At 42.7% G+C, this 18,169-nt stretch overlaps 1 protein-coding gene across 4 annotated transcripts in view; it reads left to right on the top strand.

The window, feature by feature from the left end:
- mef2aa (myocyte enhancer factor 2aa) overlaps positions 1–18,169 on the top strand; it is a 76,981-nt gene that overhangs the window by 24,502 nt on the left and 34,310 nt on the right. For all 4 annotated transcript variants that reach the window (XM_083763930.1, XM_083763932.1, XM_083763929.1 and 1 more), the window contains exon 4: positions 9,552–9,755. In XM_083763930.1, the coding sequence (XP_083620056.1) occupies positions 9,552–9,755 (204 nt within the window). The remainder of the gene's footprint in view (positions 1–9,551; positions 9,756–18,169) is intronic.

Genomic DNA, 18,169 nt, shown 5'->3' on the forward strand with positions numbered 1-18,169 from the left:
GCTCCCTCACAGGTGCAACTACTTTTTTATGTTTTTTTGTTTTCTAGTGCAGACAGAAAGCTAATTGAGGTCGCACCCCCCTCCTGAGGGTGATAACATGATATTTCCTGGTTCTAGCTGTTAGCTACTCTGACCACGTCTCCAACTGTGACTGTGAGACTAGCAGTTCAGCCAAGTGAGAAACAAAAATCCACATACCGGGCCAATTATCAGTATAACACCTGGTACTGGGTGGGATCCAAGCAGGAGGGCCATACTCCCGGTGTACTCCTGGCACAGTGCTAGCGTCTGCACTGTCTGCAATAACCTGTGAAAGGAGCAGAGGAGAAATGGAAAGGGGGAGGGCGAGATTACATCCAATCAGGGTGTCATTGATTGATACGTGTGCAGACTACCGCTCAAAATCTGTGCTGAGTATTCTGTGCCACACGAGCAGTGGAATCTGTGTCTCACTATTGTCTTTTGGAACAGTGGAGCCGTGGGGAGAGAGACAGTGCTTATTATTAATGTGTCCCTTGCAAGTCTGGTCTTTTCATCAGATGTGAAATGTCACACTGTATCATTTGTGGGAAAGTTTATCAGTGGAACCCAGGCACTATAGCTTGCGTTTAGCTGGGTTTAGCTGGCTCAGCAGAGGAAAAACATAAATGACAATGAGCCACCATGAATACACTGTAAGTGACGTTAAAATAAAGCTTTGGTATATCGTGATGTATGTGCATGTATCTCTTCCCCTCGGGCCATGAAGCACACAGTATCACTTCCCCGGGGTGAGCTCCTAGCCAACGGGGAATGGCCATTAGCATATGGGCCTCATTGTTGGGAGACAATTTGAATCTTTATCTGCTTGGCTCCGCCGCTAGCTGTCCATATTCATAGCATTAAAATGAAAGAAGGCCCTAAGTGGGCTAATTAAATAGTGTGGCAATACGGGACATTGCATGGGGACAGAGGGGGCTCCTGCATTATCACTGCAAGTAAAGTGCTTTGGAAGTGCTGTTAACCTTTCAGGAGTTATAGCACATAGAGTGGCATTGGCTGAGAAGGTCTGTAATTGCACAATCTATCAAAACAAATGGATTATCCTGAAGAATCCATGAGCACAGAGTTAGGAGAACTTTTTTAAGCTAATCTGTATACTAGAAAATCACACTCGTGTGAAGTGAGGGGTGCTCTTATCTTATCTTATGTCACCTTCGTCCTCAATGTTTGTTTACGCTAGCTCTGGTCCATAGCTCTAATGCGTGATTAGAGCTATGATTGGCTGAGGCATGTGGAGGTAGCGCTTGTTTCGGTTCACGTGATAACTTTGGAACTCGGAACGGGCACTTGCTCACCTAGCCACTGTCAGGCATGCCTCGCAAGCCGCAAGGTCTCGCTGTCGGCATGCCTGCCTTGTTCTCAAGTGATTTAAACAGTGATGCATTTGTTAAATGTTGCACATACGCGGCAGGATGTTTAGTGTTTAGTGAACAAAATGGGCGCTCCCTAAAAAGGGTTTAGTTGATAATCGTTCCCCCCCTTCCTAGAGGGTAGATATATCCGCTCGTAGTACGGCTAGCATGACGATGGCTTGTAAATAAAGAATAAATAAACATTATTAGCCTGACAATAATTACTGTTGCCATGATCACTGGAAAATACCACCAGCTCTCTGTAGACACTAATAACTTTAACTCTAACGGGGGTGGTTATTAGTGCTGGTGTTCGTGAATTTGATTTTTCTTTCTTGCAATGAGGCTCACTTGCAAAGAAAGACGCCATATCTACTGTATGTATGTAATTACCTCATTTAAACATGTGCAAATAGCACTGTAGCACCGAGACGCTATTTGGTTAGCAGCCCAGTTAGGGGTGCATTTCAATTTTCAACGCTTACTTTGAGAATTACACAGTTCTTCTTTCGTCTTATTTACGCGGGTGAATCTTTCGTCTTATTTACGTGGGTGAAAGCCACGCAATGCTTCCGGGAATTTCGCCAGTGAATATTTAAGATTTATTTCATAACTGGAATGCACACTTCAACAGCTTTAAATTAGACCAAATCAAACCACCTAGGCTGCCGGGATCGATCTATTACCTTTGGAGCATACGCCGAAGTATTTGCAGCTTTGATTCACGAAAATCTGCGAGAAAATAGTCCCATGGGTTGTTGTTGAAGAGAAAAACATGCTGCCATTATGATGCGAAACCAAAACAGCATGGACAGCCTGTTGTAGTCCAAACAAACCCCTCGTTCACTTGCATTTAACTCATTTTCCCAGAAGCCCTGAGCATGGCCGGTTTCGTCATCATAACGCGACGGCCTCGTCACCAGGTCCGCGACAAATCTGCTCTTTCTTTTTAATTATTAAAAAACGGCAAATTAAACACATTAAACAAATAGCGGGTTTAGCATATTACACAGCACCGACACATTGATTAAATAGCGGGGAACACTGGTTACGCAGTAGAACTGTTAAATATCCATAAATTAAATGGACTCTCACAGGTCCATTTTGGCTGCATTTGTACACTTGCTGAGTAAAATGAACACTCAGAATTTTACTGGGTATTATGTCCCGATACACTTTTTTCGCTTCCGATCCGATCCCGATACCTCAATTTCTGTGTTAGTCGATACCGATACCGAATACCGAAACCAGTGTCGTGATCTCATGTTGTGTTTATAGCTATCTAGCTATATATCTCGTGTTGTGTTTATAGCAGACTCCTCACTCAAATGTGCACTTGCAGTTTGGGCAACTCCAAAGCAAACTCCACGTCCCAACGTTTTATTTACCTGCCATAGTGTCAACCCCTTACCCCTGTGTCGGATCGGTGGTTAGACTGGCATATTCACCGATACCCATGTGACAAATAAGGGCCGATCCGATACTTTTCCAGATGTCTCTAGTATTATACCACAGGTAGTTTCGAGGAAGCAATCTGATTGGCTGAAATATCTCTCTACTCATGCTTAAAACGAGCATCACTGCACACCTAGTTTGTGTTAGGACAATCTACTATAGCTGAATATAGGAGGTGTGCTGGGCAGTCTCCACAGGCAGTGGCTACTATAGCTAAGCTAGGTGTTTACACGGGACATTTTAGGTCGCATGAGGCTACATCTGTCATTTAAAAAAATATGTTTTTATTGAATATCTTAGTTTAAGGGTAACTGCATTACCGTCATTAATGGCATTTCTGAAACGCATGCGTGCCATTAATGATGGTAACGCGCACCCTCTCGTGTAATATTGTTTAAGTATGATGCAAGGTGTATTATCACCCAGAGACTCCTTTCTCCTTACCATGTGTCCTCACAGAGGTGTACTTGTACAGCATGAATGTCATGATGAAAACATACAGTATGATGTACAGGACAGGACAGGCCCCCGAGTGGCCTGTAAAATACAAACAAATGAGGCGAAACGAACACTGAAGATTTGACTGTGTGTAGTAGGGTACAGGTGCAGAGTAATCAGTGAGACTGACATTGCAAACCCATGGAAGGAATACATACTTGATAAGAATGCTCCATTATAAAAGTACTGTTTTCTCTGATAGTGTACACATTTAACCAAATGTACCTGTAAGGTTCCATTTGATAATATTTTTATACTCTCAGGGTTACAAAATGGATAAACCTTTTCTCTGTGCCATTTTTTACTTTTATTAAAATCACGGTGGCGCTCTAAAACCCCATCTATTCAACACATGTTGGTACAGTATGTAGCTCTTGAACCCTAGGTCGTAAAATCAATATTTCCCAAATTTGCAGGCCTGGGTATGGTGGGGAACTGCGGCACGAGGAGCCCACATTTCCAGTTTACTGTCAGTGTCAGCTTAAAGTTATTACTCTAACTGATTAAATGTGTGCGCTGCACACACACACGCATGCACACATGCACGCACACACACACACACACACACCTGCACAAGCATACTTGTATGACTATGTGCACACAAGCCAATACGCATGCAAACACGCACACATTTTCTTTCCCTCTTCCCACATTCTATGCTTTACTATGTGCACGCACACACACACAGGCGCACATGCACACACACGCACACACACCTGTCTCATTAGGCAGAATCTGGCAGATCGTTTAAAAAGGGGACAGAGATCCCCAGACAACTCCTCAAGAAGAAGAAGTGTTCTTGATTATGTCGGTGGATGCCGATCCAATGAGACTGCAGGGCCTTCCTTCCACAAGAGAGGCGAGCTGCACATGTGTCTTGTTTGTGTTGTGACAGGTAAAGACTCATGAATACTATGAAACAACAATGCAGTTTCGATGAGCGTGAGGAGGACCACCACCACTCACCTAGTGGGGAGAGGATGAGGATATAGGATCCTTGTTATGTAGGGTATAGGCAAGGAGGCTGCCTGGCATGCATAGCCCAGTGAGCAGTCTAGTGACGTCCTTTGGATGCCATTAAGCAAGCTCACTGGGGGTAATTGCCCAAGTCATTAAAAGTTTGATGATTTTCGCTGGCGGGTGGAGGGTTTCCTGCCCTTGCTGTGGCTCATTTTGGATTTTTTGTTCAGGCACGTCACATGCCCGTGGGCATAGAGCTGTTCTCTCTCTCTCTCTCTCTCTCTCTCTCTCTCATTCTCTCTCTCTCCAGGGAGCAACGCAGCACATCCCAACTATTTTTCAGCCCTTGCCCATTACGGAAGTTCTGAAAGGTCATCGTTATTATTATTATGTTTTGGCAGGTGAAAAGCTTGTTGATAAAGAGCATGCAGAGTAACAGGGGGAAACAGTTGAATGTGGCAGCCACCGTATGGTCTATGTGTGTGTTCTAGCTAATGTTGGTACTTAATTTCCCTGAAATTTCATTTGAAGCTGCAAAAAAGGAAAGCAGGCTAAATAATGAGTGTACGCACTTAGCTGCGTGTCAGGTGTTAGTGAAAGGTCATATTTTGTGGGCTGGTAAAAAGCACGATCAATTTGACGATTCGATGATTCAACATTATTTGCTGGTTGGAGAGACCTATCAACAAAACAGACTCTGGATCATCACTACATTCATTACTGACATTAAATCAAACCGCAGAACAGACGACAACATTTTTGTTGTTCGTTTGTTGTTTTTTCGTCCTGGTGCATACAAGACAAGAGCCACAGTCGGTCCCAAGGTAGTCTTGCATTGCCAGACTGTTGCCTCTCACAATTTTCAAATGCTTCCGTCATATCATACAAGAGCACGGAAGCTGTAGTAAAATATAAAGCGGAAGTGAAGCCTCCTCCCTACTTCTGTTTCGTCTTTACAGTCGCGCGAAGTTATCCTATTAGAAATCATCTAAGTATACTAGCATATAGGCTATAGCTTGCTGCTTAGCAGAAATGGTAATACAAAAATTGCTCTTGCATTAGGTGTAGTTCCAGACTATATACTGTAGCATTCGGAGATTGTGGAATAGTTGTCTGGCTACGCGAGACTAGTCCCAAGGTCAACCCTGCCCAGTGCGTGTACAGTATGTAGGGGTTCACATGGGGCTGTATTGTCTCCACGGGGGGAGGTCGGACAGGACAGGAGAAGCTCATGCCTCTCTCCCGGGCCCGGCTCTCGAGCGCTACAAAACCAGGGCATCGGCCGCAGGGCCCGGGTAATTCTGCCAGCTGGTGCCAGAGCCACTCTGTCTGTCATGTATGCCATATAAATGATAGTTTGAGATGACATGATGCTCACAAGACTGCTGGCTCCTCCTCACCCCTCTGAAGGTGTTAGTAACTCAGGCTTCTGGTGCCATGGGCCCCATGCAGACCCTCATCTTGGCTCCTTCGCCTAGGGTTGGACACGGACAGTGATAAACCCTTTGATTGACACATGCATCCTGTGTGTGTGTGTGTGTGTGTGTGTGTGTGTGTGTGTGTGTGTGTGTGTGTGTGTGTGTGTGTGTGTGTGTGTGTGTGTGTGTGTGTGTGTGTGTGTGTGTGTGTGTGTGTGTGTGTGTGTGTGTGTGTGTGTGTGTGTGTGTGTGTGTGTGTGTGCGTGCGTGTGCGTGCGTGCGTGTGCGTGCGGCTGTTTATAATGAATTATAATTTCAACACAGAAGACAAGAAAAGTAAGTAGTAGTAGTTTATTATAGCATAATGTGGTTATATATTTTTAAAACCTCCCATGCAAAAACATAATTATCTTTATTTCAACACAGAATACAAGAAAAGTGAGTAGTAGTAGTATATTATAGCAGAATGTGATTATATATTGTGAAACTTCCCCTGCCAAATTTTATTTTAGCACAGAAAACGGGGAACTGGGAATTGGAAGAAATACACAAAGTGCCTCACTGCCTCATTACAATACAGTAATCTAAAAAAAGAACTCACTCAAAAATATGAAACATTCACTGAAATGAATAGCTGATCTCCGAAGAGAAGGTGATGATGGTCAGGCACTCATGGAGAGAGGTTGGTTACATCATCAAAAGTGCAGAACGAAATGAACATCTCCACGCGACCAGAGTGCCTCTGAAAAGGTCAGAGTTTTCATCCTGGCACGGACTAAAAGAAACACCAGTATAATCACTGGTCTGGCTGTGATTGCGTGACCTTCTCAAAGTCTTGAGAAGTTGGGACTGTTCCAATTTATCGAAAGTTTGTTTATTTTTCTTTTGCCGTTTGTTGTTTTGTCTTGGCCTAATGACAGTCACAGTGTCTCACGGTGGAAGTGCACCGTCGTAATGTGCACTTGTCTGCAGTGTAATGCCAAGCCTTATGACTGATGCTTAAGCTGTTGCCGTGAATTACATGAATTAGTAAGGGCACTAGATGTACATAATGATAACATTCTCATGTAAGTACAGCTCCCCTTCGACTCCGTGGGCCTCTTTTCGACGTGGTGAGCCTTAGGCGCGCTCCGCCAGTGCACCTCCCACATGACCTCAAGGATGTCTGTGGTTTCCAGCGTCTCACCAGTCACCCCCAGAGAACATGTGGGGTGGGGTGGGGCGGTGGTGGGTGGGCGGTACTAGGTGGGGGAGACAACTAAAATGTCCACATGTCTGTAAGATGTGAGCTGCGGTGATGGCATGCCGAGCCCTACCTAACCAAGGGAGAAAGTAAGGCGCTCGCTCTACTACGTCTCGTGTGTCAAAGGAGAAAGCTGAGACGGCTGCTGTTTGGGGCAGAACAAGCCATATCCGTCCCATTCGGAGATGATCACACGAGCTTGCGCACCCTTGACTTTTAAAGGCAGCGCTGAGTCTGGGGTTGCTGGCGTCTGGGTTTTGGGGTGGGGGTGGGGGTGGCAGTGCTAGGCCATAGCTGAGAATGAAATGAAGCGGTGCCTAGGTCAGCAGCCTCGCACTCAGCACTCTACCATGCACCCAGGTGGAACAAAGTCCTCACTCAGCGCCCCACCCCTGCAGGCTTCCTGCCGAAAAAGTGACATCTCTGTGGCTTAGCAGTCATGCTCATCTGCTAAAGAGCATACAATTTGTTAATCATTTCCTCGGCGTGACATCCCAGGGCCTACTTTTTTCCAGGTGGCTAAGCAAACAAACAAACAGTGGAGCGAACAAGTGAAACTGGTAAAAACCTGTAGGTGAACCAGGTAGAGAGTAGAGACTAGTGAAAATAGCAGATCTATCTTTGATTTAGTAAATGTGTCCGTGACCCACAATTGGGTCCCGAGCCAGTGTTTGGGAAACAGTGCTCTACGTTCTGGAGATCTTGGTACCAGCAGGTGATGTCACATGACAGTATCTTCTTCTGTGCAGCGATTCACCCTCACAGCATGTTCAGGATGACATGCACAAAACCACACAAGTGCCTTTTCCCCCCATCCAGCCACGCTCACGCAGAGGGCTTTATATGTGTCAGGGATTTGCAAGGGAACATGTTATTAGACTTAGCGCGCCTGCTTTTAATCTGTGTGATTTCATGAAAATGTCATTTCAGTCTTTGGCTCGTCATGTGAGCTCAGCTCACCTGACATGGGGGTGCAGTCGACAGAAAAATGACACAAGAACAGGTTCCCATGTGCATCTTGTGCAGGAATAATGGGTCTGTATAATTACCTGTAGTGTGGAAGATTCGAAAATTCACTTCGCACAGTTGGAGTGACCCCTCTGCTTGAGTGGTTACACAGACACTATACAACTCTTAGGATTATACTGCATTATGCCAGTTTAAATGAGGGTAGCCGCAAGCTGTGACCAATTAAAGTTGAACAAAGCCAGCTCATCTGCTCAACTCCTCCCTTAGTAGGTCAGTGAAGTTGGCGGAGGAGACGGCAGGCGTGCACATACCGTGTACACATACAAACACACGCGCACGCACACATGCATATCACACACACACACTCGACCATGTCCCCTACTCGCAGCTTTCACTAGAAAATTCAATACTCCCATTGTATACCGTACACTCTACCTACAGAGTTATCTTAGTGGGGGGAAGTGGAAAAAATCACAAAAATATTGAGGCACAGGTTTCAAATATACACATTCCACATTCTCCAAATACATTTGCCTGGAAATGTATATATACCTACCGATATGCCAATTACCAGACCAAGGAAAGAATGCCATGCATTCCTGTTTTCCTTACATGTGAATGATGTTTTTTAGTTTGGGAAAAGGGAGTAAGCAGTAGTGTAACATAATGACCCGTGTATGGGGCTGAGGCGGCCAGCCACAGAGTACAGAGCTGCAGAGACGCAGGACATAAAGTCACTGTGCGCTGGAGAGGGTTGGGTTACCGGCCGAGTGATGTATGACCCGAGCTCCCATCTGAGGGCTCGTGTTACAGCGCTCGTGCCATGCTGCCACAGCGATGGCTTTCTGTACACGGAGTCAGGGGCTAAAGTGATGTACTGTATACGGACCGCCTGTAGTTGCCAAAGCTCTGACTCAGCTGGTTGACCAGCACTCCTAATAACCCTGACCTCTGGCCTGATAACAAGGCAGACATTTTAGCGACGCACACACTGTGCTCTTGCGTCAACACTCCTGAAGGCAGACGCCCATGTTGTCGTCTGTCACCTTGTCTACTGTACAGCAACGCTGTTCACCGCTAATTATGTTATTTGTTTATTTGCACTGGATGAACAGCTATTAAAACTAGTTATAATCTGGTTGACATTATTTTATTTTTCACATACTCTCTCAGCCTTTATTTATCCTGGAAGAGGGGAGTGATCAGAGAAAGTGATAACAGTTATCAGCCCTAGGGCTGGCATGGCAGTAGCTGACCAATCAGTGCAAGCTAAAGTGCCTCTGTGTTCTGAACTGCAACCTTGAGTGACCTCGATGCAAAAGGATGCCACAGTTGTTGCCAAATTGACCAAATGCAAATTTGTTATAGTCTTTAAATTATGACTATGAGGAGCTATGGGTATGTGATAACCAAATGATCACATTTACCGTGGCCCTCAGTAACCAACCTCGGGCGATGACAAATGCCCAGGTGATAATCTGTACTGTAGTATATACTGTACAGTGTACACATCGACTAAACAACATAACCTTTGTGTGAGAGCGCAGTTATTTCTGCTTTTCACATGTGTTGTTTTCCTTGTTAATAACTCTGTTAAATCTGTGTGCTCACCAGGTTACCTTCACGAAGAGGAAGTTTGGCCTGATGAAGAAGGCTTATGAGCTCAGCGTACTGTGTGACTGTGAGATAGCCCTCATCATTTTCAACAGCTCTAACAAACTGTTCCAGTACGCCAGCACAGACATGGACAAAGTGTTACTGAAATACACAGAGTACAACGAGCCCCACGAGAGCAGAACCAACTCTGACATTGTGGAGGTGAGTCAGCTTCACTTTCTTACTTTACTGGGGTGAGGAAACTTGGTGAAATCTAGCGTAACACTCAGCTCTGCGTTTATTCTGACACGCCATCCATTTCCCCCTCACCGTATATTTCCTATTCTCAATCGGCACATTACAGCCGAAAGCACAACGCTGTGTTCTTATTTAGGCCAAATTAATCACTGGAATATGTTTTGGAGTACAGTATGAAAAACATGTGCAGGGGAGGCCAACCGATAGCCACACACAGACCTTTGTTGTGCACACACACATAGCAGCAAGGGCAACGTTTTAGACCGTCTGAAAGTGGAGAGTAACAGTTTCCTCCTAGTCACCCTTCAGATAGGGGACAGGAGGTCTGCGTTCTCTGATAAGTTCAGCTCCTCTTGAGTCCAGCAACTGCCACAGAAAACCTATCTCTATGCAGGCCCTATGCACACAGTAGCTGCCTCACCACTACAGCGACCCTGTTTCCCGCTGATACTGTACCTGCAGTGGCTCAGTCCCTCGGGAGCCCTACAGCAACCATTGCTCAAGACAGACAATTAGCTGGCCTATTACTGTAATGGCTCGTAGTGAACATACTTGGATATATTCCTGCGAAGTGTTTGTTGAAACCCCCCGAGAGCTCTCTACACGGCACTTGGTCTTCCTGGCAGCCACTGTCTGTCTCGCTGCATGCCCCAGTGCCAGCGGAGAATAAGATGACTGTTTTTCCAGACAAGGAAACTGTCAGCTAAGAGAGCGTCAATGAAAAAAGTAAACGGGGGATGATTGAGGATACATCCCAATCCAGAATACCTTGGATTTGACGCACTTGTGGTTTCTCAGCCTATTCAGGACCTGCTCCCAAAAGCAAGAGTCTTCGCTCTGGCTGAATGAAAAGCAAACACATTTATGCCTAGTCAAGAAAATAATGATACCAACAATAAAAGTGTCGTATTTGCTTTTTGAAGCCAGTGTTTAAAGTACACACAGACTGGCTCTAGTGTTTCATGTTTTGACTGAGGTGTTTTCATTAGACAATGCAGACTTTTCCCAGATCTCCACGCCACTGCGTCATAATACTTCAGTGTTTTTACTGGCACATGTTTACAGAAACATACCTTGTTATTATTGCTGCCCCCACAGAGAGACATTAACTTTTCTTTTATAATGAAATTAAATTGAAACATTCCAAGAATCTCCGGTTTGGAGATGTCTTTCACTCTGAGGAACGACTAAAATTACAAGCAGTATAAAGGAGTCAGCTGTGGCCCGCTATCATTTATTCATGCTTCTGCTACTTGTGAATTACCTGCTTGGCAGAGCTGCAAAAGAGAGCTCTGGCATCCAGTAGTCCCATATAGTCAATCCTCCATCAGGGGCCCCTTGAGCAAAGCTGGGGCTCACCGGCATTAAAAATACATACCGTAGATGCACTCTACTCTTATGTAACAACGACCCCCCCATTTGTTTTTGTTGTGATTCGGGCAGCCTTCCTATCATGACCAAGGCTTAGTGGCGAATACAACAGGATTATTTACTATCCATTGAGTTGCCGATTCCCATCGTCTTCAGCTTGTAGTACCTCACTTGAGTTCCGTTGATGTATCGTAGGCCCTACTTTAATGTTTGCAATGTTCTGTAACTGGCACGTGCAAAGTAAATAATGTCTTGACTCTGCACCATAAAGAGCACGAGTGGTCTGCTGCCAACAACAGTGGAGGGACTAACTGTTAGTGATCTGTTCATTTCCCACTTAGCCCCCCTGGCTACTCTCAAGGAGGCTGTACTGCTGTACGAAAGAGGCGAGAACAATGTAGTGTTGTCCCTGCTCACTCGGCCAGCATCTGTGCAGATACGCACAAATCCCCCATCGGCCTGCTGGCTATGTGGTCAGGGTTCAGAAGTGGAGAAGCAGAGCAGAAGTAAGCAGCCCTGGCCCGGGCTCCAATACATAACGTGACTCATAACCATGCTATTCACTCTGGCAGTGAGCAGAGGGAAGAGCCAACGTTGCAGGCAGTGAAAAGAGCTCAGTAGATCTGGGTTATTTCATTAAGACTCATGTTGTCTTTTACGTTGTCCCATTAACGGCATGGCCCACAATTTCAGTATCCAAAATGGGCGATGCTCGATGATGATCTATTTTTGCTGATCTATTTTCATGATTTTTAGGAGTGGACATTAATTTTCTTTTCGTTCTTTTAATGTCCCACTGACTGTCTTTGTCAATGAGCCTTTATCAAATTTGTGTGGAAGTGCCATTATCAGTTAGATGATTGAATGAAATTCTGTCCTCCTCCGCTAGATAGAGGCCCTTGTACGGTAAATAAAGACACAGGGAATGATGGGTAGATCCCCAAACCCCGCCCCGCTCCTTTTCTGTCTGGTAAAATGGGCCTCACATGAGGACACTTACCCTGGACACTTATCTAAATTTTTAAATTGCATTAAACCAATGATTGCCACACAAACAATCATGTGCTCATTTGCCTGGCATGGGAGAAACCAAGCAAATCCTTCCCCAATTTTCATCAGGCAGCATACGTTCTCATTCCATGTGAGAAGCCAAATCAAAGGTCACATTCCTGCTTAGTAGTACCATCTGTAGATAAAGGCCGGGCCATGCAGTGTCGGAGAACACTGCCCATGTTTTCCACAGATGGATGCATGCCTGGCCCACAGTTTGATAACCCAGTGGAAGGCTATGGACTTTGTCTCAAACTTGGCTCGCAGTCTAAAGCAGAACTGTAAAATCAGTGTGTGTGTGTGTGTGTGCGTGCGTGTGTACGTGTGTGCGTGCTTGCGTGCACATGCGTGTCCATGTGTGCATGTTTGTGGTGGAATTAACCTCAGCAGTACCCCTGGTGACAGGTGAACTGTTGCATGAAATCTGTCTGAATTGTATTCATCTCACTGTGTAATCTGAGTCTGTTTTTCTCGCTTAAACACATTTGCCGCTATTCTCAATCACAGCACTGTTTCTCAAGATAGTATATACAATTAAAAAATACGGTCAAGCATTGTGACACATTGTGAGGTTGTAGATCTGATATTGTCTTCTTTTTTTTATGTTCACCTTCATTGGCCTCAGGATGGGGATTTCAGGATTTTTTTTACCAAAATTTCAACAGAACAGAACATGATAAACACCACTCTTAAGTGCTCAAAACAACCGTTATTATTTTCAATCAGCTGAAATCTGGGACAATCTGCTAGATAATGTTGACATTTTAGGGTTGTAAAGATACAGTATTTGTTGGGACTCGGCGATCCCGGGCCAAACCGGGACGTCTCATGCTGCTCACCGTACAGTGTACTCGCTATTGTTGTGTTTCTTATTTAATTCTATTGGTAGCACAAATGAAAATGCTGCTGTATGTCATTAGATTAATCTAATAATGCTTAGTCCTCCTCCCTCTTCTCCACCATGCAGTGGTAATAAGATTTTGCGTCAGCTCCTCTCTTGCGCCGTTCTCCTCGGCACAGAAAGATCACTGTCTCCCCCAAGATTCCTTGAAATCTGATAGTGAACTTCACAGGAATCAGTTGGCGTCTATCTGTCCTCTCTTTGAGCATTTCAATGCAATTAAGGTATATATCAGGGCTGCAGCATTAATTAGGTTAGGATGCACAAGAAATTGACATGAAGTCAACACTTTAAAAGTAATCCCATAAGATACTGTATGTGTTTTGTGAATATAGGTTGGTTGAACCAAATTTGGGAATGCTACTTTACTCAAATTCCAGTGCCTGTGGATGTAAAGAACGGACAAGTTGCCACTCTTGTGCAGTGGTGGAAAGAGTACTCAAATGTTTTACTTAAGTAAAATAATGAATACTGCAATGTAGAACTACTCCGTTACAAGTAGAAGTCCGGAATTCCAAATGTACTTGAGTAAAAGTACAAAAGTATCGCCATCAAAATGTACTCAAAGTACTCATTATGCAGAATGTCTCATTTAAAGTTTTGTATAAATGTATAAAACTCTTTTGAAAATAGCCGATCTAAACATCACAATGCCAATGGCTATTTTCAAAAGGCCAAAATGTATAGCCTATAGGGCTGGTTGGTTAATGTGGTTAATGTTTGATTTGTAATAATAATTAAAATCTACAAAGTAACTAGTAACTAAAGTTTTCAAATAATTGTATTGTAGTAAAGTACAATATTTGCCAATATTTGGAGTAGAAGTAAAAGTAAATTTTACATACTCAAGTAAAGTACAAAATAATACCTCAAAATTGTACATTTAAATGTACTTAGTTACTTTCCACCACTGCTTTTTCGTGGACTATCTCTGAAAGTAAACAAATTAGGGACATTCATAGGGAAATTCCAAAGCCTCCGCTCCAGAGCGGTGTCTGTTGTTTATGCGGTCTGCGACATACAAATCATATTTCCCTCTGTGTTTATTTAAAGTTTTATGATAAACAGCTCATTCAGATACTGTACGGTAGATCACGGATGGAAATCAACATTACAATATGATGTCATTTCCATTACTTTTCATTATCATTATAAACAGTGGTTACACATAGGGATATTATTGTATATTACTCATTCAATAAGATATGTAAATTTTGACCATTACAGAATGTCAGGCCGTTTGAATCCTACCTTCTTCCCATTGATCAATTTGTTCCTGGGATTTGGATCCACGACGTAGGTTTTAAGTTAAAAGCCATTTCCACAGTTATAATATGATCATGGCATATTATGCTGTTATTTTTTATATATATATATATATATATATATATATATATATATATATAATTTTCCATCTCTACTCTTTATCCTTATTGTCCTTGTTTCCACTGCCCTGAGTGATGGAGGTGATAGAGGAAGTGGGGATGGGTGGGTGTATGTGATCCAGATGATCGTAAAATTATGCACAGAAAGAACACATTTAATGGCATCAATCGTATTGTGAATTGTGTAATGATCAGCGCTGCCTATATGCTGGATGGCTGTGGACTATGTATGTATGGACAGGCACCAGGAGTTTGAGACAGGGGGGTGTTTATGTTGTCAATCAAAGCCTGTACAGTGATTAAGACTCATTTCTATCTTAATGAATGCAAATTGGCACATCTGCTATGGTGGGCTAGCCGTCCAGACTCCTCAATTAGCATGATTGATCAATTATCCTCCTCCCGGTGGCTTGGTGGAAATGGAGGCTGCAGGATGTAGGGAGAAAGTGTCAGCACAGAGAGAGAGAGAGAGAGAGAGAGAGAGAGAGAGAGAAAGAGAGGATGATCGAGAGAAGGAGAATGTGAAAGGAGAATAGAAATTACCAAAGATTTCTTCACCCATCAGAACAGGTTATTTATTTGATCAGACATTATACTAAAAGGATAATGGCATTTCAATTGATAAAGGACTATTCACTTTAATGTACATTAAAGTTGAGTCAAAGACCATTGTGTCAACCACCTATAAGCACTTGCCTTAATAATTGCCTATAATGAATACCAAGACATAGTTGAATTAACACACATAACTGCCTATTGTGCACATGGAATAACGAATCAAATTAGATTTATCCAAAGGCAGAAAGTTCCTGAATTGACAGTGTAAGACATCAGCCAATTGTATAACCCCCCCCCCCCCCCCCCCCCCCAAAAACAAAACAAAAAAAACAAACATAATTTGCATTTTAAATCTGTCTCTTCGTCAGCAGAATTTGTGTTAGAACAAACATCCTGCGAGGAATAAAGTTGAACCAATGCAAATATAGACTCTTTCAAGTAGAAATCTATGGAGGATATGGTGGTTCTGGGCTTGTCGATGACGTTTTTATTGAAAAAATGCATATACATAAGCACATTCCTTAACCACTGAATCCCAGCATGCCTTTCTTTGGGGACATTCGCCAAAAATAGCAGATCTACAATTACAAGTCGCATGGCGAAGCATTTTCATCTCGTAGATGGCTATATTGGCAAAGAGATTTGGTGTAGACAGGAACATGTGTCCAGAGTCACTAAGATAGAGGGTTAAAGTAGTTAAACATCAAAGCAGCCTGTTAGATTTTCTGTTTCAGAGGCAGAATGTGCAGTGTTATTGTGACATACCTACATAATAGAGGGACCATCACATGACGATCTGGCTGAGCCTGACACACAGAGAACATGTCACTGCTCCCAACATCTCTTCTTAGGTAACTTTGTGATTCATTCTTGGTTGCATGTTGGTGTCTCGCACAGAAAATAACCGATCTACAAGATCACAATGTCATATAGTGTGACACGTTGTGAGCATTTAGAACTACTATTTTCCGTGGAGGCATGATGCGCAACCAAACAGGATTAATTCTCTGGACAGTCACAGAAGACAATTTAGATGAATGTGTTGCTTTAATGTATTTAGGTTTACTTTAGACATTCACTGTGTAACATTTCACCACTGGAAGAAACTCTAGTCACTCAATGTTAACAGTATTTGTACTACAGTAGCACAATTTGAAATTTGCACTATATGGCCAGAAAACTAATGTAGTCTGTGTATTTGACTAGGGTTTGACTGGATTGCTGGATTACTACAATGCCCATAATGCTTTGGTGCACTCACCCCACCTTGTGGAGAGGGGGGGGGGGCTGTCTAAGACAACTTGTAGTCCAGGAAGGAAGTGAGACCAGTGTCTGTGACATCACAGACACTTTGAAATACAAAAATATCTAAATACACATATTACTCACATAAAAACCCCAGGAAAGTGTTTATTGTCTCCCAAACACCATTAAAAGGGGTGAAGTGGCCCTTTAACTAGTGTCTATCTATGTCGTAGAGAAAAAAAAAAGAAAATACTCCCTTCATCAGCTACTAGTGTCTATCTATTTCGTAGAGAAAAAAATAAGAAAATACTCCCTTCATCAGCTAACAGTAAAGTTAAAATGAATGTTAAAATTAATCAGTACAAAGTCACTGTGCTTCATGTGTTGCAACATGAGATACATATGAGGCTGTAGTAGGATGCCTCTTGAATCTTCCCTTATAATATATTTTCTCATATGACTTTGGACCCTGCACTGATGTGTCAAAATCCTTTGTCAAAACTAAAGTGAGATTTGACTTAAAGAGTCAGTCAGGGGCAGAATACCAATTTGTTTTAATAATAACGTGCATTAAAACATTGCATTTGGATTGCCTAGATTTCAACTCAGTGGATTGACATTAAACTGGCCCCGTGTTCAAACTCCCCCAGTGGTATACTGAGACCTTGTTTGACATTTGAGATGGCTAAAGGGGAGGCATGGTTTGTTGCACTCTCCGGCCTGTTTAAAGTTGTTTGGGGGAAGGAGAACTGGTCCCCTGATTAAAACATTTCACAGTTAGCTGTGCCCTACCAAAAACCTCACTAAAACAATATCTCATTGAAGCGCGTCCTGAGTGCACTCTATCATGGCAATTTGTATTGTTGGAGTAGCTCTCCTCTACAAGTCTTCTTTTCACACACTACCATAATATTATAGTTTTTCCTCTATTGCTCTGATCTTTGCATATTTGCTGTTCCATTCCATTTTCTCCTATTTTATGATGAACTGTAATTTGTATTTTTATGCTGAACTTGTATTTGGCCAATAGGTACAGTATATTGGCACCATATAGCCTACTCTGCACAGCTCTACAGTACAGTATCACTTCCAGTTTACCTTTCATTTCATCAATAGTTTTCTTCACTATCCTCTGCTCTTCTTCTTATTGGTGGTATGTGCATAAAGCTAGTTCACAGTAGCAATGAGAAGGTCTGTGTCTTAAGCTAAATCAAATGTCACTGGTATTGACATAGATTTATTGAAAGAAAGTGATGTTGATTTTCCAGGATATTCCAATATAAGTGAAGTATTGTGCCATGCCATTTTAATATTACAGAATTAAAATAATATATATTGCTACTGTACTAGTATTACCAATATGACACAAGTAAACTATATGAACTTTGGAAAGAAAATGTCGTTATGATTTTCCAGTTTATTTTAGTCACTGTCTACTCTGGTGTGGAGTTCTTTTACTAGGTTATTTTCTAAGCAGATTCTCTGTGTCATTGGAATTTAATGAGTTTTCTCCCTGAGCATCGACTGTAAAAACGGACTATATAGGTGTCTACTTCTACAGCATATTTCACATTCTGTATGTTTCAAAATATAAACCAAGGAAAAGACCAAAGTTCGCCAAACATGATTATTTTTATAGATTATTTTTAATTAATTTAGGTTACATGCAAGCATATTGTACTATACATTTTGACAAATACACTAGATAGTGTAGATACTGTATATTTTGGTTGCTCAAAAATGTATTTTCTGAATATGATGTTATCTTGTGGAGACCATGGAGACCTGATGCGAGAGCAGGAACATCGGCGTATTTGTTTGCAAAATACTACACGTCCTCTGTGATCAACGTTTACATAAACAACACA

The sequence above is a fragment of the Protomyctophum parallelum genome, assembly GCF_964188405.1.
Source record: "Protomyctophum parallelum genome assembly, chromosome: 4".
NCBI lineage: Eukaryota > Metazoa > Chordata > Actinopteri > Myctophiformes > Myctophidae > Protomyctophum > Protomyctophum parallelum.